Source organism: Parasteatoda tepidariorum, chromosome 7 (genome assembly GCF_982258835.1).
Source record: "Parasteatoda tepidariorum strain Cologne lab strain chromosome 7, Ptep-v5.0, whole genome shotgun sequence".
Lineage (NCBI taxonomy): Eukaryota > Metazoa > Arthropoda > Arachnida > Araneae > Theridiidae > Parasteatoda > Parasteatoda tepidariorum.
This window is the reverse complement of record NC_141761.1, coordinates 97,882,209-97,907,979: the sequence shown is the minus strand read 5'-3', so window position 1 is coordinate 97,907,979 and position 25,771 is coordinate 97,882,209. Positions and strand designations below refer to the sequence as shown.

The 25,771-nt window shown below is 29.0% G+C and overlaps 2 protein-coding genes and 1 long non-coding RNA gene across 7 annotated transcripts in view; 1 reads left to right on the top strand and 2 right to left on the bottom strand.

Annotated features, from left to right (window-relative positions):
* Positions 1-3,483, bottom strand: part of ClpX (Caseinolytic protease chaperone subunit) — a 35,536-nt gene extending 32,053 nt beyond the window's left edge. For 2 of the 5 annotated variants that reach the window (XM_016073050.4, XM_016073075.4), the window contains exons 1-2: positions 3,363-3,483; positions 675-758 (exon numbers count right to left, since the gene is read on the bottom strand). In XM_016073050.4, coding sequence (XP_015928536.2) covers positions 675-735 — 61 coding nt within the window. In that variant the 5' untranslated portion in view covers positions 736-758; positions 3,363-3,483. Of the gene's footprint in view, positions 1-674; positions 759-2,788 lie in introns of all 5 variants that reach the window. The other 3 variants (XM_016073058.5, XM_071183109.2, XM_071183108.2) reach the window with 3 other exon arrangements.
* Positions 3,484-3,493: 10 nt separating this feature from the next.
* LOC107455494 (F-box/WD repeat-containing protein 2) lies at positions 3,494-20,667 on the top strand. The gene is made up of 4 exons (XM_043049908.3): positions 3,494-3,628; positions 6,876-7,358; positions 8,406-9,204; positions 12,733-20,667. The coding sequence occupies exons 1-4, from the start codon at positions 3,607-3,609 to the stop codon at positions 12,896-12,898; spliced, it is 1,470 nt and encodes a 489-aa protein (XP_042905842.1). The 5' UTR covers positions 3,494-3,606; the 3' UTR covers positions 12,899-20,667.
* An 889-nt stretch (positions 20,668-21,556) lies between these two features.
* Positions 21,557-23,476, bottom strand: LOC139425989 (uncharacterized). The gene is made up of 2 exons (XR_011637203.2): positions 23,293-23,476; positions 21,557-21,854 (listed from the first exon to the last, which is right to left on the bottom strand). It is a non-coding gene; the product is annotated as an uncharacterized LOC139425989 (long non-coding RNA).
* Between the last annotated feature and the right edge of the window lie 2,295 nt (positions 23,477-25,771).

The following is a 25,771-nucleotide window of genomic DNA, read 5'->3' as shown; positions in this document are numbered from 1 at the left end:
TTTGAAACAGTTAGTCGTGAAGAAGATATTTACAGTTGTTCGATTAACACAGCACCCAGAATTTGTCAGTTCTTGAACAGAATTATTATGCATGTTAGAATTTAACAGTTGTATTTGCATTATAAATAGGTATTTAACGGTTATAAAAATAATAAAAGCTAAATTAAAGAAATTCTGGTTTATGCAAAGCTTAATTCTGGTTTATGCAGACCACTAATAATGCACATATCAAATAAAAGAATTTCGTTAACTTTAGTGATAATAATACTCATTAAATACACAACCATCACTATCGTTTTAAATCATTATGATTATCGAATATGATAATACTGCAATCATAATCAATAACAACATCGTAAAAGAAAATATAATGAGTATAAGGATAATTACTGAATTAGATATCGTAAGTGTTGATAAATCCTAAAGGATCTAACCAAAATATTGACCAATTAAAATTATAAATTAGTTAAAATAGGAAAAATATTGTGAGATATTTGAAATCTTATCAAAGTCTGGAACTTATCAATTGAAGGGACCAATGTTCGTCTCGGCAACAACTCAAAACAAGTAATCGCGAATACATAGTTCATGTAACTGATAAGTACCTTATTTTATCACACTAATAAAATTAGCACAACTTTTAAAAAATATGTTAAATAATATAATTAACTTACATTTTTTAGTGTGTTGAGACAGAAAACCTCTCTTCACCAAATGAACGGCAGTGAAGGACATTGTAGCAACTATAAATTTTTAATCTGAAATTGAAATAAACATTAGATGAATGAACAAATCTAATAACAGGTCATCTACTAGAATATTATTGTGATCATACAATTTTTGCAATGAGCAATTTTTAAAAAAAAAAATGCATAGAGGTTTGTCCAAGAGTGTATAAGAGTTACACTTGCTGGCTGCTGCATAGAAGTTGCCAAGACTTGGTGATTATCATGCTGCAAGTCAGGACGCAAAAATCTTCCCAAATCCATGATAGATCACCAGTTTTCAAACTCACTGATTTAGCTGTAGGGGGGCACAACATTTTAGAGTGAAAGGCCACTTGCACAGAAGGTTGACAAAAGAAGGGTTGCACACATATTTAGTCATGTTGGCAGTAAATATGATAACGTTTGCATGAACTAATGTGTTCAAAGCATTTAATTGTTTTATCAGTGAACTTAGAATTATTTAACTATTAGAATTCATTCAAAAATGAAAAAGCTGATACTTTTAATTATAATTTTTCTCTTTTTATCAATAATTGATTTATATATATATATATATATATATATATATATATATATATATATATATATATATATAATGGAAAAAATAAATATAAATTTTAAAAAAAAGTGCCATGTTTACGAAATGAAAATGTGAAAAATACATGCATATTTTAATGAGTAATATAAATTTGAATTGAACATTTCAATTAAATCAAATTTAAAGAGCTAAAACAAAAACCAAAAATTAAAACAAATTTATTATAGTACAAAATAAGATTCAATATTTATTTGTAATGTACTTCAGATATTTATTTTTCTTGAATTATTAGAGGTTTTATGAATTTTAAATAGAAAACGTTTTCTTGCTCAGTTTTTCCTAAAAACATAACCTGAGCTACAAAAAATTTAAACCAAAATTACAAACAGTACGTGTTTTGAAAATTCCCGTTTTCCTCAACTTTTTGAATTTTTCATAGTGCAATAACATTGTAATAAAATGTTGGGATTCCAAATATCACGTAGAAGTGTATGGTCCTAACTGCCGAAAAAAACGAAAAAAAATAACTTATATTTGTGATGAAATATACATAAATAAATTGCATAAAAAATAAATTTAAAAAAGCGATTAAAAATGTATGTGTCTTAATAAAATCATAGTTATAATAACAAGATTAACCAAATCATGTGGAAAAATATCGCAATAACTGCACACAAAAAATTACTTACATTTTCGATGAAATCTGCATGAATAAAACGCATCAATAAGTAATTATTTAAATGTGTGATTTGAGATTCGCATGCTCAAATAAATATCTGAATATTTAAAACCTTGTGGAGATGCACCACAAACACCGCCAAAATAATTATTGAAAATAGCTTGGGTTTACGATGAAATCAGCAAAAACAAAGCGATTCAAAAAGTGGTTATTTAACTGTGTAGTTTAAAACTCGCGTGTTGTAATAACATCGGAGAAAAAATAGTAATATGGGATTTTTGGTAACAATTTTAGCAGAGAATCCTGAATGGAAATCTCCGCAGAATCAGAAAAAGACTTGATTACAGTGACAGTGATCAATTACAGTGACAAATTCTTCGAGCTGAAATCTCCTCAAAAGGTATTTCTGAATTTCAACATTTTCATGGGGATACCTAAAACAATAATCAGATTTCACAGGCCAAATACCATCAGTAAGTTAACACAAATTAAAGAAGGATTTTTCACAAATCAGAAATAAAATTCAAAAAATTCAAACATATTATTCAAACTATCTCTTGTTAGTAAAGTAAAACTCTTAGTATTGGAGAGATTTTCGAATCTCCTGATCTGTGGCAACATAATCGCCAAGTCTTGGAAACTTCGGGGCAGCGACTCGTGAGAAACTAAAAAATACATCACAAAAAGGGACCAACTCTAAAGGTATAACTCGACGTAACCACTTCTGGGCAAACATCTACATGTTTTTCTATTTTTAAAAAATACACTTATATAAAATACTGAAAAAAAAGTTCTTATTGAAACACAGCTAACATAAATTGCAACTATTTTAAGTTGAATAACCTGTTTTGGAGTAGGTTGAAATAGCTATGATAGATCCAACAGTAATCCACATTGCAATAAATATTATGCCAATAAAGTAAGGGATAAATCAAGAGTTGAAACAATTTTAAATGTAACTAGAATAAAATTCTGGAAAAAATCATCGCTATAATAAAATTAAAATGTTAGGGATAGTGACACTAATCAATAAACCTGTACATATCCCAATCATGAACCTCAAATATTAACTGCGTGGAAATGATTGGTCCTCTAAAACTTAATATTGTTTACAATTAAAACATGCGTGATCAATAATTAGTTAGTAGAGAAGTAAAGAGTTTGTTTAAATACAAATTACATCATGTTATACATCTTTATTTAAAAAAGAATATTCAATAAACCTTATTTAAAGTTAAGTTTCTTTTGTTATTCTGTAGCTTTATAATAATATTCAACAAGCGAAAAGTTTAAACTTGTAACTTGAAAGACTTCATGGTAACAGAACTTAAACTATTAGCTCGATAGTTAAGAATTTTAAATAAATATCTTTAATCGTAAACAAATAATTATAAAAATATAAACAACATAAACATACCATATGACGCCATTATTGCTACAATGCCAATTTTGAAAGAACAAAATATTCCAAATTAATTATTTTCTAATAAAAACTACTTCCTTTATTTTTCTTCAAAAGAAATAATAAATTATTTTTAGGAGCACTGCAATGTTTAATTAATATTTCTGAAAAGTAAATATGCACCTAAAAAATTTTGAAGAAAAAAAAAACAAAATTGAGTATTTTGTTTTCGGTTTACATATTTTCGATTTACACCAACATGGCTGCCAAAAGTGATGGAGGTTCGTACAAAATCTATTAATAAATTTCCAAATTTTAAATCAGAGTAACCTTTTATTTTAAATAAAATTAACTCTTAAGGAATAAATCATTTCTTGCAATTAATATTTTTTCGAGAATGGTTGATTTGCATCGTATTTTTGCTAAACCGAATTTACTGTCTTTATATTCTTGTTTTCCTAAAAAATTCTTATGTTTTTTGTTTCCAATTTTACTTTTCTGTTAAATTTTTTAAAAGCTGAAATATATTTAACAGTTTGCTTTTTTCCTTATTATTAAATTTATTTAAACTTTTTTAGAAATCTAATTCTTATAAAAATGTGTATTTTATTTTATGTAGTTTTACATCTTGAAAAATAAATTAGGATTCATTTATTCCTCTAATTTTTTTTGAATTTCATACTCCTTTATATCAATATAGAAAGAGAAAAAAATATATCTAAAGTAGAATATTTCTTATTTTAATTTTTTTTTCCTGAATAATACGTTTTCACAAAAATTCTAATTAAAAAAAGTTTTATTTTAATATCTACATGATATTTCCAATGGAAAATGAATATTTTTCATTCGTATTAAAAGTTTCAATTGCTTTTTGTAACATGATTACCGGTATTTACTTAGTAAAAAGATGTATATTATGATTCAAAACTTATTCTGAAATGGATATTTCCGTAACTGGATCTGTTTAGCCAACTGCAATCGCCAAGGTGCCAAATAGATTTTAAATTTGCTAATTTGAAAAAAAAAAAAAAAGGACAAGTAGACATTTGCTTGAGGGGGTATAATTCCATATCGTTATCTGTCGCTCCAACTACGATCGCTAAGGTGCCAAATTGATTTTAAGCTTGAATTGTTTTTGAAAATAGCATGTAGATATTTGCCCGTGAGTGGCTACGAGTTATACCTTTCGAGTTGGTCCCTTTCTGTGATGTTTTTTTTAATTTCTCACTGGCCACTGCCCGGAAGTTTCTAGGATTTGGCAATTATTCTGCTACAGATCACGATGCCGAAATCAGCCTGCCCGAGGGGTGGTTATACATTATACCTTTCGAGCTGGTCCATTTCTGTGATGCTATTTTTAGTTACTCGCAGACCGCTGCTCGGAAGTTGTCAAGACTTGGTGATTATTCTGCCACAGAGCACGTTATGGAAATCTCCCTATTGGAAAATTCCTACCAATGTAATGATGCATTTTATTTATTAATAAGTTGCTTCACCCACTTAGGTTGACGTTTCTGATTAATAGCTTTTATTATACATTTTGCTTGTCATCATTTTCTCAGCTCTTTTTTACACCTATCATCCACTCATTAAAATAATATCTGAATTTGGACTTACAAGACACTACTTTGGGAGAGGCTCTATGCCCTGACAGAAATGATATGTTGCATAGTAAATTTTTTAAAATAAAATTGCAGATAATTCCTTTATATATGTATAAAAAGCAATTTTATATAAAGACTCTTAAAAAATTATACAAAATATGAAAATAAGAATTGTGTGTTATTAAAGGAGCCTGGAATTAATTTTTTCCGCTGGTAAATCCATGTAGAGTCTTGTGGACATTGCCACATTTATCTAATAAAGCCATTACAACTATTCGTCTTTTTTTTTCCTTCTAAATTTAAGCCTCATTTGTGTTACAATTTTTCAAGTTTATTGAAAAGTTTTAATCCACAGCATTTGCTGTTAATGTTAGTGTTCACATCATTGATCCTGAGAACCTTTCTATTTTACTCTTAAAAATGCATAATTTTAATTATTTTTAGACATTGTACACAGTAGAGGTAATCAATCTGTATCTTTGGGGGAAAACGTGGTATGTTTTTTACTCCAACTAAACTTAACTGGAAAATCCTGCATATCTTGCTTAAAAAATTTGAGAACTGTTTAGTGAACTTAAAAAAAACTCTGAATTTAGAAAATTAAATTTTCAAAATATGGAACAATGTCTTGAAAAAACTTAAATCTTTTGACAATTCTATATTTTTATCTAAAACTTTTTTACAATAAAAATTTTATGAAGCAAATTTTTTTTTCTGAGTAAATATACTTTTATAAGCTTTATTATTAAAAGTTTGATATAATTAAATTTTTTTAAATGAGGCGAAATTTCAAATATTTTTACATTAAAATTGAATTGTAAATACTTTCTGTGATTTTATGTACTTTGCTCTTTTAATTTTAAGATGATGGATATTATTTTTTAAATAATACTCAAAAATTTTCCGCGAGCACCATTCATGTATATTAAACATATCTAGGTGTCATACGTCTACAATATTTTTTATCATTAAGTGTGCTATTGAAAACTTGAAAATCAATACTGAGTAGTTATTTTTCAGTGCAAGGCCTAATATTGTGAAGATAAAAGAAGTCTGTAATAAATTCTATCAGAATCATGGGGTGATTGTATTCTGGGTGTATCCCGGAATTCCAGGTTTTTTCATATCATTCTTGCGTGTCTAAAAACTAGAAGCAAGGCATGCGATTTTTGTGTGAATATCACAGAATTCAGCATATCTCAAGACCATTGGTTCGCGGACTTCGTGAATCAAAATCTTATAATCCGACAAAATTTTGAAGGTTTTTCTAACCGTTAACAGGATGTTTACATACATTCTTTCCCCAATTTCTTTCTTGGAATCTGGTAATATTGCGATTTTTATTCACATGATTTTAATATTAAATGTCGATTTTCATAAAATAAAAAAAATCTGTGCGTTGTGATTTGTATTCACACAATTTAGAAATCATACATCTCAATTCCTATTCATGATTTAAAAATCCAATATCACTATTTGTATTTACCCGTTTTTGAATCCAAATATTGATTTGTATTCACTCTAGTTCAAAATCCAATGCCACAATACTTATTCACGCAATATTAAAATCTAATCTTGCGCTTCGTATTCGCTTGATTTTAAAATCGAATATCGCGATTCTTGAAAGAAGGTAAGTTTTTTGTTGAATTAGTTACTCTAAAGGTGTCTGTATTAGAAGGTATTTTAATTATAAATGTTAGTTCAAAAAGTTGTGTTTAAATATGAAACATGTATAGTAGATAAATTAATATCGATTTTTTGCACATAAAATTTTCAGGGTTTTTTACTCTGTGCTGCAATCACCCTTGCAGAACCACAATTATTAGCGAAATTTTTTTGTGTTATTATAATCTATATCTTTATTATTATAAATGTTTATCTTTCTTCAACTTTTAATTTACTGATTGAACATTTCCTATTTTAGAATACGAAGAATGGCTAGAAAATGTTATGAGCTACTATGCCAAACTTGATGACACCCAGAAAAATTTTACAATTGACTGCCTGATTGCTTGCAGTGGATCATCCCAGTTGTGCCACTTGCATGCTAAAACATCAGAACTGCTTCATCGTGACTTTCTCAGACTTCTGCCTGTTGAATTAAGGGAACATCTTTTATCTTTCCTGGATGGAAAGTCCTTGTTGACTTGTTGTAGTGTGAGCAAAGTGTGGAATGATGTTATAAACTCCTCATCAAGAGTTTGGCTTGGTGCTTGTATACGTTCTGGTCTCCTAGTTAACAAATCCATAGACAATGGCGATGCTAAGTATTGGAAATCTTTTTTTCTTAAAATGGCTCAAAGAAGACATCATATGAAAACCTATAAATGCTTCACAGATAAAACTTATAATAGAAATCTTCGTCGTGTTACTGCTGTATATTACTACAAAGGGAAAGTTGCTACTGGTAATTAGTAATTCTGATATTAAATGTCTCTTTAGTAAACTGGGTAGAAGTAAAAATGTACAGAGTCTTCTGAGTTTTATACACTGAAATTTTTACGGCATTAAATTTGCATGATTGACATTAATTTTTATGCATACAAATGTATGATTCAAATTCATTGAAAATGAATAGAAACATATCATTATTAATTATTTAAAAACAAACTAAAAAACTAATGTCATAATTAATTTTAAAATTTTTTTCTTTTATATTGTTAAAAAAAAAATTTTTTAAATAATTGCACTACATTTTTATCATTATTAGTTAGCATTCTGAAAAATCCACATCAGTTAAAGATTTTTAAAATGTCCTGTCGAAAGTTGTAATGTAATTTTGTGAGTTGAAACTTATTAACACAGCAACATATGAACTATGAAGTAACCATGAACTAATGACTATGAAGATCAGTAATAAATTAAACAATCTCATATTAAAATACTTCGCAAATATTTATATTTATGATTTCTATTTTAAAAAAAGTATTTGGTTTAAATCAATGATTTCTTTTTATAAAGGAAATTCAACTAATTTAGACTGAGATGATTGTGCACCGGAAAAATCCGCATTTTCCACTAACCGCGATCGGGAAATTTCCGGAATCCAAGGTTCAGAAGTTTCAAGAAACCGTTGATCACATTTATGTTCATAAACTCTTGTATATTTTATTTAGAAATATTAGAACTAGAATTTATGCTTTGCATCTCTTTCATTTGTAAATATTTCTTTCTGGTAGATAATAAATGTGATTAGAGATAAAAGTAAACTTATACATAATCATTCATTTAAATTATGCTGCATATAGTTTATTTAGAATTTCATGTTTTGAAATGCGGCATTAATGATTTTACTCATGAAATTTTCAGGATTTTTGAGTTGGGCTCACAATTACCCCTGTTTAGATCAATCTTGAAATAAAATTTAAATGCTTGCAACTGTCTAAAATAGCTCTTTTTTTTTTCTTTTTTTTTCAAATTTGAAATAACATTTCTCTTTTTTTTTTTTTTTCAGCTTCTGACAGCAAAATCATCCAAATTTGGAACTGCACAAACGAGTCATGCATTTTGACCATAAGGACTGATTCGAGCATTGCTTATATTAAGTTTGACGATAACATTATTATTGCTTCATCATACCTGGGTCACATGGTCTCATGGGATGCTATTACTGGGGAACGTCTAGCTGAGTATATGCGTCACAGTGGTGCAATATTTTCTTTTGATTACTCACAAGATTTAAATGTAGTTGTTAGTGGATCTGCTGATTGTAAAATCAAAATTTGGGCATTGTCTAGTGGTTTCTTGTACAAACGTCTCTCAGACCATTCTTGGTGGGTCCTGAAGGTCATGCTTTGTCCATATCCTGCAGAAAAAGGAAGTGGTCATCAAGATCGCCATTTGTTATTTAGTATGGATAAAACTGTGATTGTTGTTCGATTAGTAAGCCTAATGTCTCAAGCAACTTTACCCGAAGGCCTGTATTTAACTACTTTATACTCAATTGGCCTAGGTTATGTGGATGATGTGGCGTTTTTTACTCCTGGTTTATACTTTGACGGAGAATTTTTATATTTTCCTAAAGAATCTTTAGATAATCGGGGTACAACTGTGCTTTGTAAATGGGATGTGAAGATGAAGAAAATGATTTCTGAGTCCGACTTGAATTTGAAAGTGAAAGCCTTGCTTGGTGTCGGTAAGAAGTATGTTGTTGTTTTAACCCCATGGCATCATAAATCAAATGTTCCCAACTTCATTGTTCTGGATAAAGAAAGCAATGAGAAAATTGCTGTTTGGAATGTTCCTCCATCAAAGTAAGATCAGTTCATTTTTAGTCATAATTGCAGGGGAAACCCAAAGAATCTAGAAAATTCAGGGGATTGAATATTAATACAGTACAGAACCCGTTATCCGGAAATCAGAAAACCGGAAAACCAAAAAACCGGAACGAAATTCGATAAATTTTCCCGCTATTTTTTTTTAAAAAAAAAATTTTTTTTCCTCATAAGATTTTAGGATTTTTCTTTCTTTTTTGAAAGATGTTTACCCTAGCATCATTTTGGAAATAATCATTAGTGTATTACTTCGTTTTTTCAAGATCATTTCCAAATATTTTTTTTTTTAGTTGGGTTTAACAATAAAAAAACGACTTTTTGTAGCGATTCAGAAAACCGGAAAAATCAGTTATCCGGAATAGCGATGGTCCCGATCGTTCCGGATAATCGGTTCCCTACTGTATTAAAAAACTCAGAAAGGAACATTTTTGCTTATAACTAGATAACAAAGTTTAAAACCTGAAATTTGGCATCTCTTCTCCAAAATTGTTAATTTTGTGAAAAGAGAAGTAATCAAAAAAGTCCTTTCTGTCGAAATACCAATTTTGCAGTCGAGAAAAGCTGACACATGTTATAAAAATGTCAACTTATTAGTTTGTGGATTTTAATTTAGTTTTTGTAAAGCTAAGAATTCTTAAATTTTTTTGAGTTTGTATGTGTTTAATGATGAGGAGTCTTCAGGTTGAAGCACCTTAAAATAGTTTGCAAATTTAAACTCATAAGTTTGATTTGTTGGTATTTCAATGTAGGGGGTATGCCATGATGTTGTATAATACAACATTCACTATATGCGAATGATAATGTTTACATATTGATACCAATCATTCTCATATTTTCTTCATTTACTCTGTTGCTGCTTGTAATAGTTTTTAGAATTATTTATTAGAATAATCAGATAATTTCTTTCCAGAAATAAAGTTATGAACCATAAATTACTTGTTTTTTAATTATTATTTATTTTAATTCACAAAAATTTTATCAACTTAAAAGTGACTTATTATTATTATCCGCGACTAGAAATAGTTTTATTCAATATAACATTCGAGATAATTTTGACATTCAAATTTCTAAGGTCTTCTCCAGAGCTGTCTTAACTATTTAGAATTATGTTGAAATATTCGACTTTTCTAATAGTCAAAGTCCAACTTAAACTTATATACATTTTTGCCAAGTTCTGGGAAATAATGGCTTGACAGGCTTGAAAAATATATTGACATCATGCTTAAGGCATATTAAAATTTAGATGGGTTTCATAAGTTTTTATCTTGCATGTCCAGCGGCCTAGTACCAAAACTAGCATATTACAGAGGCAGACACCGCAGATTTATTTTGATTTTGCACACAAAAGCAAATCAATTGTTAAAAAATACTGACAAAATGTATAGTTTGTCTAAAGTAAGCACGCCCTTAACCATTAGTCCGGACCCGTGGCGGTGACTCTGATTACGAGGTATAACTATTTCAAGTAGGGGTGTGGGGTCATTGTTTAGGACAGGTTTTGGCTCGTGTCAGTGAGAGAAAAGGAATCTTTTTCTTCGGTCTATTATGTTAGCCCTAGCTTGAAGAGAATCTACCCTCCCTGCTATTCTTGTTTCCATAGCAGCAGATGACCTCAGACTTTGTGGTGGAGGGAGTTCTTACTGTAGGCAAACTATAGTTTAATTTAGAAAAGTTTATCTCCCTTGTATTAACAAGCATTTTATCTTCATAAGTTACTGTTCATTTATCATGTATTATTGTATTAGACATTTTTTGTTTTTGAAATTTGCGATTGTGGCAAATGCAACATTTAAATAAATTTATTTTATCATACTTTCTGAAACTAAATTTAAGAAATTTTTCATATTGTTGCAAATCAATGTAGAGGTTTCTGCTACTGGGCCTGTCAGGCAAGGCCTATTAATCTTTAACTATTAATGTGATTCAATGCTGATTAATTGATGAATAATAAAAAAAAATTATTTATTTTGCATTTTATGATTCTGTTGGTAAACGCCTGTTTGATTTTCTAGTTTTTTAATTAAAGCGAATTAATTAATTATTTTTTTACCAAAAGTATATTCATGGTGCATAGCGTTTTAAAAAGTGCTAAAGGTGGCTATTTTAGACTTTCGTTTTTCAAAAGCTCTTAAAGGTGTTTTTTTCATGCGGCGATTTTAAAAAGTGCTTAATTTTCCTTTTTTTCAAAAGTGAGATTTTTTTTATCATGTCGATTTTCGCTGGGTATTATGCAAAAAGCGTGGTTTTCACATTGTTCTATTCAGTGTTTGCACAATTCATTTTGCCGTAAGTATGATAGCGCCAATCATGTTTACTTATTTGATGAAATACTTGCGTGTCCGCATGTGCGTCTACTGAGCTCAATTTCGGAGATTCTTGCATTCTCATGTGCAACTCTGCTGCATTTTGCAAGATATTCTCAATTTCGGGCTTCATTTTCCATCCTCTGAAATCAAGCCAAAAAATCTCTCAATCTCTTATGGTGGCTAATATAATCAGGGCTGATTGTGCTCCGGAAAAAATCCGGATTTTTCGTTAACAGTGATCCGAAGTTTCCGGAGATCGAAGGTCCAGACGTTTCGAAAAATCATTGATCACAGAAGTTTCCGGAAATCAAATTTTCAAAGGTGGAACTTAAAAACACAGTTTATTTTATTTGTTTGTAAGGGTGAGCCAGAGAGATACTTTATAAGCTTATATTCATGATTAATATTAATTTTTTATCAGTAAATAGTTGTTATCAGTAAATAGTTGTTAAACTGAAGAAAGAAAGACATATTTGTAAATTTTAATTACTTCTCCAGGTGTAGGTATGTGTAAAATTTTAAATATATTTTAAGGTAAACTAAGAAATATTGAGAAAAAGGAAGAAAAAATTGTATAAATTTTTTTCTAAATTTTCAATTTAAACTTTTTTTTTTTTTTTTTTTTAACTCAAGAAATTTTTCGGAATTTGGACTTGGGCTCACAATCACCCCTGTATAATCAAAAAAAAAGTTCTTTGTCAGAAACTAGTTATTTTATCATGATCATGTAAAGTCTTTGAGAATTATTTTGTCATTTTATTAATGCATATAGTGCATACCCTCCAACTTAATGAGGATTTTGAAAATAATTCTTTCTACTGGTAGCGAACCAAAGTAGAAATTTTTAAAGCAAATGGATCTCTCATAAAACTTTTATCAGAACTTAAGAATCTAGCCGTATGGCCTGCACTTTTATAAGTAATAGTGAACAAGTTACGCTAAAATAAATTTTTTTTTAATATTAAGACATTAATTTTGCTACCGTCTGAAAAGAAGATTTCTGAAACTACGGAAATTCCGTAGCAGTTGGAGGGTATGATAGTGCTTAAAAATATTTTTTGAGTTCTTACAAAGTACTTTAATGGTGCTTATTTTTTGTTGAGAGATTTGGCTGTGCACCCTGGTATTAAAATGAAATTTTAGTGACCTTTTCATTCTTGGACAACTGTTTAAATTTTTAATCAAAGTTACTCTTTTTCAGATTAACTACACCCAACTGTTCACGATTATGTTTGGGTGAAACTAACTGGCTGGATGGCTTAGATGGGAAAAATGATGAAGGAGTTTTACTTACTGCTGCTATCGAGGAAAACTGTGTCTATGTGTTGAAGTGGGTTTCTAGTTCAGATGAAATGATAACATGTTAGTATAAAGTGCAACTTATTTTTGTACACTTTAATCTTCTATTAATGATGCATATTTTGGTACTAAAAACTGAATCCTCTTAAAGATATAACTGTTATCACAATTGTTATGTTTTCAAATTCGTGTTATAACAAATTTTATGTGTAATATATCATTGTAAATATACATGCTTCATTGTCTATATTTCCCTGCTATGATATGAAATTAGTTCAATTGGTGCAAACAAAATTAATTTTCATACATTTCATGTGCTATGTAGTTGTAGATATGCTTGTGCTATGCAGGAAAAATAATAATTTTTTGTTTTGATTTAGTTTTAGTTTTAACTCTTCTCAAAACTCAATTACTTCCTTATAATTATGGCATTTTTTTAATGTCTCGTGTTCCTTATTATTTTTTTGAACAGCTTGAAAAATGGCTTGTAAACTCACAATTGTTTTTCAATGTACATTGTTTTTTTTTTTTTATTTTTTTTTTTTGTTTTTTTAATTTTATAAATTGTGTCATGTCTTAAACATTTGGTAGATAATGTAATTTTTTAATTTTAAGTCAAATTCAGAAGTAATTTTTAACATTAGCAAAAGGATATGGATTTATTTATGTGAAATATAGAAATAGTTTAATGTATTTTTTTTTATCTATAAATGGTTACATATATTTGGCAGATAGTGTAATTTTTTTTTTTTTTTTTTTTTTTTTTTTTTTTTTTTTTTACTCAAATTCCAAAGTAACTTCCAATTAAATTCCTTTACCAAAGAATTAGAGATTTATTTACTTGCATTTTACAAATAATTTAGTAAATACAAATGTAAAAACAGTTTAGAGGAGTGGATTTAAATAATTTTTATGTTTGGCAGATTTTTGATATTTTGCATTGAGTTCTTAGATTTTAGAGGTATTTCAACTTTTTTTTAACCCCATCAAAACTGATGAATGAAAAAAAGAAATGCATCCCCAGGCCCGCAAACAGGGAGTTTATACGTACTAAAGAGTACGTATGCATATTTATACTAGAGAACTGTATTAAAATCATGCTCATGCAGGGATGAAAAACTTCCGCGAAAAAGCGGCAATCAACTTTTTTTCTCCCAATTTTTAAAATTTCCAACCATGTTAAAAATAATGATAGGCACTGAAAACTATGACGTGTTTCTAACTCATTAGCATATTTGTTATCACAAGCATAAGAAATGTATGCTTCTAACTTCAATTGTAACTGATGAAATATTCAATTTATTTTATTAATTTCTTTCCTTGGTATTTTTATTTTGTTTTCAAAGAATAACTGTATGTTGTGAGCTACTAACTTACTTTTACATTTTTAAGGAAATTTTACATTTGTGTTTTTATGTATATTTCTTTCTCTTTTTATTTACATTGTACTGTCTTTTTATTGCCTCTGTGTAATTATAAATTAAAATAACATTATTTTTTTTTTCAAAAATTACAGTAGTTTTTGTATTTAATGCATGATTGATGATGGGTTTTGTATTTACCAAAACACTTTTAGTAGAAATTTGTAAAATGCCTGTCATTCTTTCACTCTTAAAGCAATATTCAAAAGCAAGTTGAAATTTTCTAATGTCAGCTTTGTAATTTACTTTTTTTTTTATCAAAATTCACTTGTTTTGAGCAATAAGGTTTTGTGATCTTTTTCTTTCACATAATAATGCCACTGTATTATTAGATATTTTAAAAACAAGCAATTGAATAACTTTTACAAAACTGGATTGACACATACGTCTTTGATTTTTAATTCCTTATAAGCAGGGTGCGTAGCGTTTGTAAAAAGTACTTAAAGGTGCTTTTTTGGGGATTTCGTTTTTAAAAGCTTTTAAAGGTGCTTTTTTCAGCTAACGTTTTTAAAAAGTACTTTTTTTCCGAAATTTTTTCATTTCTCCCTTCAGTGATATCTAGTAGATCCCATGCATTTCACGAAAAATGGGGAGTTTGCTACGTAATCATTTATGCGGACTTCATGTCGTACCCACGTTATGACTTGTGCATGCGCGCACACTTTAAACCGAGACCCGAGTGCTCTAATTCGGATAGAGAATATCAGATCCTTATGAAATGTTTTTCTTTTTAATTTATTTTAATTTTGTTCTTGTTTTATTTTATTTTACTTCTAACACTTTTTTTTGACGTAGGGGGTAAGGGTACTTTTGTTCTGAGTTCAGGGTCAAGTTGAATTCACTCGGTGATGTGGGAAAATACTGATTGTTTCGATTTACGCCTGTTTCTTTTTGGGTTTTTTTTTTTAACGCTAAAACTGTTTATAAAAAGTTTTTGTTTTTCAATAATATCATTGATTGAATATAAATTTTTTGAGTGCTTGAAAATTTTTGTAAAGTGCTTGAAAAGTTTTTAAAAAGTGCTTATTTTTGATTCAAAGATTTGGCTACGCACCCTGATAAAGGATTCTTATAAGCTTTTTTTATGCATTAAGAAGTTATAAAAATTAATCAAGATTAACTTTTTTTAGTCTGTAAAATGTTAGTAACTTGTTTTTGTAGATCAGTTACAGTTTTTTAGAAGGATAATATGTATAAATATATATATATTGCTCACTTCACTACTAGTGTTTTACTAATATCTATTCATGAATCATATTATTTAGATAAATACATGATAGTGAGAAAAAAAATTCTTCAAATCCTTATTGAATTGCACTTTTTCTGTTCATTCTCTGAAATTTTGAAATTCTACAAGTTTTAAAATATCAAATTTCTGTGAAAAAATATTTTCCATGAGGATATTAATCTGATGTATTCTAATATACAAAATCAGATTTATTGTGGTGAAATTTTGTAAACCATTTAAAGTTATTAAATTTTTTTTTAAAAAAATATTTCATCTAATGTATCTTACTTTACTTTATAGCCCTTTTAAAATATATATCATGCAAATCGGAAAAATTTTCATACCTACAGTTATTTTACATATACTTGTTTCAAGTATTTTAATTATTCCATAACAATAAAGTTAAAATGTTTTTTAGAATACGAAACTATTCTACTGTTTATGAAAAGTTACATTTAGCTGTTGAATTTTATGAATTTTGAATGTTTGCTTTGAAAATAATTCATGTAATCTTGCTGGTTCAATGAACAATATTATCTGTTTTTATTTATTCTAGTTATACAATTTGCCTGCTAGGGATTCAGAATTTTTCTATTTGTTCTAGATTAGATTATTAGTTTTATCATATTTTATTTATATGGAATATAAATTTTCTTTTTGAGAGAATTTTGTGCAATCAGTTTTTACCCCAAATATTTATTCTTTTGGTTTGTTTTAGTTCATATGTATAGTTATTGTTTTGAAGAATATTTGTACAACTTTAGTCAACAGAGGTTTGGCATACTATAGTCCTATTTTTAGACTTTATTGGAAAGGTTTTCCAAATTCTCCATTCCATTTCACTCCTTCCGAATGTCTTTTTTCTTGGGGGGGGGGGGCAAAGTAGAGCATTTTTTTTTTTTTTATTAAAAGTTATTTGTAGCAAAGATAATTTTTAGTGTATAAATATATATATAAATAGTTGAATATAGACACTACTTTTTGAAAATATCATCTTTGAAATGCTACTTACAAAAGTTACAAAGGTAATTTTCTATACTTATCCCCAATATACAGAGCCGGATTATACCTTTCGTAGGCCCTAGGCATAGCCCTTTTTGGGCCCTTCCCCCAATCCCCCATCTTCTTGTTCTAGGACTCAATCTTAACGGTTCAAGGGGGTAACCTCAAATATGCTTATTAATTAGTGGTATATTCTCATCATTTGAAAATATTCTTTTACAATAAGATTTTTTTTTCTGTGGAAATTTTTTTTTTACATTGAGTATTATGTTACTATCAAATTGACATTTGATATAACATCTGAAGGGTTTTTATGTTTTAGGCTTTTAATGCCCAAGAATAATTTAATTCTATTTTTTTCTTTTTAAGTTAATGTGTGCTCTTTATTGTATGAGCAAAGTTTAATCAGATAATGTTATTAAGTTAAATTTATCACTACTATATTATAACAAAATGTCTTTTATTTCAAACTCTATTATAAAATCTTGATAAATCAGAAAAAAATCTCTGAATTCAATTTTTTTTTTTTTTTTTTTTCAAATTTTTCTACCTCTTGGTTCCTTGGTTCTATCCCTTAGTTTTTTTCTTTTTTGTTTACCTTTGAACAAATTGTGCAAAAAATATTGTCCATAACTATCAGGCGATGAGATTGATTTATATTAGGGGATGTTAAGGTTGAGTCCAAATCAACCAAGCATTGGTTAAGTTGGACTTAAGAGTCTTTTTACAGTAGTATACAAATTTATGTTTCAAACTATCTTTTAAAGGATTAGGTTTTTATTGTAAGCACTTTTCTATTTTTATTTTTATTAACGTGTTTTAAAATCAATATCACTAAAACAGTTGCTTTTAGTGAGAAATTTATAACCCTTTGAATACAGGTGCTGGTCTCTGCAGGTTCATATGGAATAATCTAGCCTCTTATAGTATTCTGTATTTATATTATACATAACTTAAGTATTATATATTTATATTATGTTAAATTAATTAATTAACAGTATTTAATTCTAACGCTTTATCCTTATTTCTTGATATAACATTTTTAACAGCTAGAAGCTGTTTACTAAACTTCTCTTTGGAAGCTGTTTTATGAATTATAATATAAAGTCTTATGATTAATAAGTTGGTTAATATGTTTCTTTAAACATAAGGAGCTGCGCATTAACGAAATGACACTTAACATGATTTCCAATGGACTAGCAAGAATGTTTTTTCAGTTGTTCTTATTATGATCTTAAAATTTTATTTGAAGCATAAGTTTTAATTTTTTTTATTTTTTATGATTTAGTAATCTAAGAAGTTTTTGATCACAAGCATATAAGATTGTATTAGACTTTATTTTTTATAAAATATTGCAATGACTTTGATATTAGTTTATTTAAAATTAGACAAATTATGATTACTTATGATGAATATCTTATTGAACTATTATATACCATGTATAAAGTACCAACTAGAAATTCATTTTAAATAAAAATTTATTATCATTGGAATTTGTAATTTTTGTATTTCATTATTATGTGCATAATCATTACAAATTCTAAAGCATTTGATGGTTTGCACTTTAAAATTAAATTTTATACTTCATATTTTTCATTCAAAAATTTTTTCAATTTTGATCTTAGTGGAAAAATTAATCTTTTATTTATTCATTTTTTTAACTGTGTATAGATTATATACAGCTTTAATTCTTGTATAAATCTTAGAGCTACATTTGTTGTTCTGAACATGTTTTGATTTTAAAAAGAATGTTGAAAGGTACGTTATAAATTCCTTTTTTTTTCCCCTTTAAAATTAATTTGAGTAACAGATAAAAATAATTTCTTTCACTTGTTGTCTATGTTTTTCTTTTTCATATTTTACTTTGATGACAATTTGAGGATTACAGGTTGTGCTCCATTAATTTATAATGATAATTTTATCAAATTGGTGTGAAAAATGTTCTAACAAATCTGAGCTCTTAATTGACTACTTAGTTATTTCATTTTACATAAGTGCAGTTGTATAATGTGGTTGTTAACTTTTGTTTTGTGTTTCATCATTCATTGTTGCATAAAATTGCCCTTAGATCCTATCAATTGTGTTGAAAAATGGAAACTAAAGAGAAGTTTCTTAAAAAGAATGTGTCTGAATCAGAAGAATCTGTTCTGTAAGTGCCATTTCTGCTTAACTCTCCCTACATATCTCTGATTAATTGAATTGCTGATTAAAAAAAAAAAAAAGGAAAAAAACTAAATCAGCAGTACCCAAATGCTATTCCGTAAAACCCTACGTTTTGCAAAAGAAATAAAAAGGGTTCCGAGAGTTAGGATATTTTTTTATCATTTTTGTAATTATACTTGTGATTATATTCTGATCCAATCAGCAATCTACTATTCATTTAATATTATGAGTACCTTTATGCTATGATTTAATGTAATGAAAAAAATGACATCCTTTTTTAAACGAAAACATAATTTTTTTAATAATACATAATGAAATGAACCCAAATTTTTAAAAAAAATTATGCTTTTTAAATCAAAATAAAAAGAATTAAATTAGTTGACAAATATGTTTCCGTAATAGCCATTTCGAACATTCATATAAGTTTATTTTTAGTTTTCATTTCAACAAAAACGATAATTTGGTTTATTTTATTCATTTTCAGTTTATATACATCAAAAATAAATTCATAACTAGACTACATTCAGCTCCGGGACTGAAAATATTTATTATATGTGGGACATAAAACCTAATTTTTATTAATGATAATATAATGAAAAAATTCATTTCTCTTTTAAAATATTTTCAAATGAATTTAGATTTTTATTGATTGATCTCATATTTGACTTCATATACTTTATTTATAAAGTCGAAGTTACGCCTAAAGAAGGTTGATCATTTAGGGTTCCTTAGCCTTAACTAATTGGGAACCACTGCTCTATATTATATGTCATAATTTATTTTACTTTTATTTTTTAACTTTCGTCCTACAATTAGTTGTTTGTTTTTCTGTTAAACATATTGCTGATAAGTTTCTAATTTATATTGCTTATGCTTTTATGTGTCTATTACATCAATTTACATTTTTCTGTGTATTTTGATTAATAATTTTTTATTATTTAATTATGGAATAACTTTATTTTTGTTTGAAATTTCACCTTGCTACCTAATTAGCTTTCTAATTACTTATCTAATTAGAAATCGAATTATCTGAAACAAAATTTGCAATTAATAAACTTTTGTCATAATCTATAATATGTTATATTGTTTCATGGAGCAAGCATTCTTGAAAAATCAAACACATAAGCTTAATTTACAAGGACTTTATGTGTTTCAAATATTAGCTTTTAGAATAGATTTTGATAAAAGAAAAGCAGTGAGGTTAATGCCATATTGGCTGGTACAATACCTCCCTCTGTAATTAACTTTGAAAGATATCAGTATTAAGTTTTACATGTATTCTACTTAATTTTTTATTAATCATTCTTTGAAATAATTTCAAAAATTTTGACTTGTGCAGCAATCTGTTAAAGCATTGCAGATCTTTGTGATGTAAGAAAAAATTATTTTAATTTTATAAAAATGTTAAAAAACTACTTTTTTATTATCATTTTCCCTCACTTAACCTTATTCTGATAAAAAGTTTGATTTTAATTTATTTATAACATAAGTAAAGTATGATATATTAGTACGTATAAGCTTTTGCTTATTTCAATTTTTGTTAACTTATATTTCTAATAGACAATTCTTAAACAAAAATTCAAATAGAATAAATTTGTAACATTTAGGGGGCCTCCTAGTCCCGGGCTTCTCAAGCCTTAAGATAAATCAGGAAGTAAAAATCATTATATCTTTGAAAATATGGATTTGGACTTATGGCAAATTTAGACTTATGACTTAATTGAGGTGTAGTATGTCAGACTTGAATATTTTTAGGGAATTCCATCGATGCTGCTTAATATTCTCTAAATAGTCCAATCGCTTTAGAACAAAAGCTAATTAGTATGAAGTATACATCTTATTACTTCTTATACAGAATTGTTTAACTAAAAGAATACTGAATTTCTTAAGTCACTGATTTTCTGTTGAAAAGTATTGAAATTCTTACGATTTTCTATTAATTTACTAAGAGTGTATAACAATTACAGAGTTTCACAGAACTGGAGGGACAGAGGGGGGTCGAAGCCCCCCCCCCCCTCCCTCCCACATTTTATAAATAGACACATCCTCTTCTAGGATTACTATTTTTAACTCAATATTTGTGTAATTAAATTTTCAGTTCAAAAAATTGTGTCTGAATTTTAAGAATAATGTCTCTATTTTAAACAAGTTTTATTATTTACTTGGTGGAAGCTGCGACCAAATCATCCCTTACTCATACTTCAAAACAATTCAAATCATGAAGTTAAAATTACAAGTTCGAATTCTTGATTGCCATTTTGTGAGGTTTAGATAATTCGAACATGGTTAATACTATGTGTGTATATACACAGGGAGGGAGAGAGCCGCACTCCTGGGATTCTTCCCCTGTCATTGAAAAGTTATATTTTGTGAGATGCTTCTCTTAGTTCTCCAACTTTATTATCTAGTCTATGAAAAGATTCATGCTATTATGAACAAAGTGTCAAAATGTTATGTTTTCATTCCATTATGCCATTCCTCCTGTGCATTTATTTTTCCCCCTTTGTTGATTTACCTTTATTATCCAAGTCCTCTGTCTGTAATTAACTACCTACCTCTGTTGAACAGAATTGTTAACAATTTGTTTTGTTTGTTAAAAAAAAAAGTTACCACAAATGCTTTGTTTTGAATGTTAAAATTGTTCTGTATATACACCTGTTGTTATTTTTGCATGCTTTGTTCGTGTAATATTTAGACACTATAGATTTTTAAGTATCTTTTATGTTTAGGTAAGGAAATTAACATTTGTTGTTATGCTATGCACTTTATGTTGATTCTGTTACTCTCATCAAGTTCTTATGCATTACTCTTGTAAATATTGTACACATGTTTTATGATAACATTTCTTTCGAATTCGCCTCTCTATTTTTGTTGATTTTTTTAATGTTTATTGAACATTAATAAAAGGAATATGCACAAAGTAGTATTTTATTTCTAAAGCATGCTTTTTGTACACATTGAAGTACTAAACTTTTAATGGATATCGTTGCAATGTGCAGTCCAGTGGATTCCCTATTGGAAAGCTGGGGTCCAGAGTTCAATCCTTAACCTGGCCAAAGAACTGTATGTGTGCACCAGCATGCACATTAAATCTGTAACTGAGTCCTCTCATTCATGCATTATAAGTGTTTTGAAAGGAGGATACCAGCTCAGTCACTGGCCATGTCGCCTGATTTCGATCATAGTTGGGTGCCCTTCCTATTGCAGTAGCTGAAAGATTAAGCACTTAGAAACAAGAGTTATGTCGGGGGTGAAAGTTTTCAACAGATTACAGTCATTTTAAAAAGCTTTTGGAGTTTTTTAAATTTTTTTTTATATCAGGTTTTAGAAAGTAATAATAAAATATGAAGCATATATGATATGCATATGAAGTGTATAATGCAATAAAGTGATTAAACTATACAGAAACTATAATAATTTCACGTAAGTGGCATTTATGGGTTATATGTATTAACTATTGTGGACTCATTTATCACTGTTTAATTTAAAGTCGCCTCTCATGGGAAAAAGATTCCTTAACTCGGACCCCCTAATTTGTCTATAATTATTTCCTTAGGTAAGGTTGTGTAGTATATTAAAATATAATATCTGGTCCAGTTTGAAACTTATAGGTTAGTATTAAGGGGAGATATGAGGTCATTTATATGTACAGTATATGAGCAACAATTTTTCAATGTTAACACCATTCGGATTTAGAAAAGGAAAAAATGAAAATTTTATATTAAAAAAAAATATTTACTTTGCGTATATTTATGTTTTTATTAAATACATATAATTTTTAAATATTGAGCATGCCCCTGGTTCGATTCCCGGATCCTTGAAACTGGCAATTTCTTGCTTCCTACCACTTAGCCCTAACAGCTACACCTAACCTGGCTTATAACAAGATATAAGTAATTTCCTGCACTTATTTTCTAAACAATATTGTGCAACATTGCGAGCCCTCTAATTTGTCTATAATTATTTTCTTTGGTATTGTAGTATAAACTAAAATATAATATCTGGTCAAGTTTGAAAACTATAGGTTAATATTAAGTGGAGATATGGGGTCATTTATGTGTACAGTATATGAGCAACAATTTCTCTATTTTAACGCTATTATACACACTTAGAAGGGAAACATTAATTATTTTAAGTGAATAAAAACTTATTTGCGATACACTAGTGTAAAATAAGTATAAAAAACAGTTATTTTTACTAAATATAATTTTTAAATATTGAGCACGACACAGGTAAAACCCAGGATCCTCTAAGTAGTAATTTCTTGCTTCTTATCATTTAGCCTTAACAGCCACACCTGGCTGCTTGCCTTATAACAAGCCTTAAATAATTTCCCGCGCTTAATCAATAGAATCATATTGTGCCACATTGTGGGTCCCCTAATTAGTCTATAATAAATTCCTTTGGTATGGTATATTATAATATAATACCTGATCGAGTTAAAAAATTATAGGTTAATAATAAGGGGAGATATGGGATTATTTATATGTATAGTATGTGAGCCAAAATTTCTCCATTTTCAAGCTTTCATTCGCTATTATAATAAAGAAAAATCATAATGTGTGGAAAAAGAATACTTTATTTACTTTACAATATTGAAAAATAAATTTAAAAAAAAAAACATTTATTTTAATTACATATTACTTGCAAATATTGTCTGCGGCTGGGATTCGATGCCCAGACCCCTGGGACAAGCAATTTCTTGCTTCCTAGCACTTAGTCCAAACGACCATACCACATCTAGCTGTCTGGCTTATAAAAAGCTTTAAGTACGCTTTTATATGGAACCATATTGGGCTACATTGTGGGTCCCCAAATTTGTATATAACTATATCCTTTGGTAAGGAAGTAAAGTATATTATTATATAATATCTTAGTATATCTCGTATATATATAATAATATAGTATATTATTATATATATACGAGATTGAAAGTTATAGGATGGGGGAAATTAGGAGCCATGTAGTCCCGCAGTGGACTGATCGTTAAGACACGGTTCCCAGCAGATCACCGAAGTCAAGCATCACTGGCTGCTGTCAGTGTGCGGGTGGATGACCACTTGGATCGGTCTGCGTAGGGACCGAGGGTGTGCGGCATTGGTCCTCGTTAAACTGTTCTACAGTAAAGTGCTCGACTTCACGTGCAGGTAGACGGGCTACCGAAGCGGGGGGGGGGCATCCCCTCTGCAGAGGATCAAAATTGTGATGGCATGTCTTCGGATCATCCTTAGGGATGTTTCCCAGACCGTCGCCAATAGCCCATTGTGCAGCTCTTTTTTTTTTAATGGCGGGCACTTGGGGATTGTCCCATTGGCCACAGGAATACCAGAACTGCTACTCTCTTCTCGTTATCCAGTGAGCACCTGTGACGAAGCCACGGCGGTGGAGCAGCGTCGCCCACGTCACACAACCACAACCCGTTTATAGGGCGGGTCACATTCACACAAACACACACAAAGGAGAAAAGACATAGAACACACAGAGAGAGAGATGGAAACATCCATGTCCTGAGCAGGATTCGAACCCGCGACCAGTGGCTCCTCAGTCAGGCACGCTAACCACTCGGCCACCAGGTTGGCATTGTGCAGCTCTAGTGCGACGTAAATGAACTGCAACAACAAGGAGCCATGTAAATGAGCAAAAATTTCTCTATTTTTAAGCTATTATTTGCATTTAGAAGAAAGAAAATAACAATTTAAAGAAAAGGAATATTTTATTTACGTTACAAGGGTTCGAGCCCTGGATCATCGAAACTAGCACTTCTTTGCTTCTTTTCTCTTACTCCTAACGGCCTCACCAGTCACCACACACTCCTAAATTATCTATTGGCGATCGAAATGGGCTGCAGGTGGCGTAGAGCAGAACTCTTTTCCTATGGCAACACATCACATGCTTTCCCCATTAGCGTGTGGAAAGTCATAGAGGAAGGAAGTACGTTAGTTTCTCTCTTGATTTTCATATAGATTAAAATCTTTTAACTTGAAAAACTATATGGAACTGAAAACTACATTAAACATAGTTCTAAAGAAAAGTATCACGGAAATTTTAAAAAATATTTTTATTAAATAAAAAGGAAAAATATTAAGAAAGGGGAAAATATCGTAGTACATTCCTATACAACTGAAAAGAGGAGGAGAGGGAAGGGAGAAGGGCTAAAGGCATGAAACCAGTCTCTCCCCAGATGGCGTATTCGAGTGTTGCGATCGCGAATAATTATTTCCTTTATGATATATTATAACATAATATCTAGTCAAGTTTGAAAGTTATTGGTTAATATATTAAGGAGTTAAATTAATAAAGCTTTAAAGTTATTTTATTAAGGAGAGATATGGAGCCATTTATATGTGCAGTATATGAGCAACAATTTCTCAATTTTAACGCTATTATTCGCACTCAGAAAATAAAAAATTTATAATTTTGAGAAAATGAATATTTTATTTGCGTTGCAATATTATGAAGAAAAAAAATTTTTTTTATTAAATTTAATTCTTAAATATTGACCCCGTACACTCGGGACTAGCAATTTCTAGATTATTATCACTTAACGTCCAAACCACACCTGTCTTTCAGACTTATAACAATTTGTCTAGAATTATTTCCTTTAGTATGATATATTATAACATAATATTTTGTCGAGTATAAAAGTTATAAGTTAATATTAAGGACAGATATGGAGTCATATATATGTGCATTATATGAGCAACAATTTCTCAGTTTTAACATCACTCAGAAAATAGAAAAATAATAATTTTAAGAAAATGAATGGATGGTGTTTTCTACACTAGGGAACGCTGCAAGCTCGGTACCGCCTGAATTTCCGGGTTACTGTTTCCGTTGTATTTTAAAGCCATTTGGCATCATTGTGTTTTGAGATTCTTGCAAACAATGTATTTGATTACTTATTACTTGTGTTTACAATGCTAACAATACTGGTGTTTAAGAAATGCTAAAAGTGTTAACACTAACGTAAGATGGTGCACAGCTTATAACAAGAAAAAACAGTAATAAACTTATGGAAAGAGGCCATATCAAGACTGCCAAAAAAGCGAGTTATTCAAAATCTAGCAACCATGTCACCTTTTTTCACAATATATCTCTAAAAAACTAAAACAAATTTTCACTTCACA

Coding starts and splice junctions, on each gene's coding strand:
- LOC107455494 (XM_043049908.3), top strand. CDS start 3,607: ATGGCTGCCAAAAGTGATGGAG. Junction 3,629..6,875: donor GGCTGCCAAAAGTGATGGAG/GTTCGTACAAAA, acceptor TTCCTATTTTAG/AATACGAAGAATGGCTAGAA. Junction 7,359..8,405: donor CAAAGGGAAAGTTGCTACTG/GTAATTAGTAAT, acceptor TTTTTTTTTCAG/CTTCTGACAGCAAAATCATC.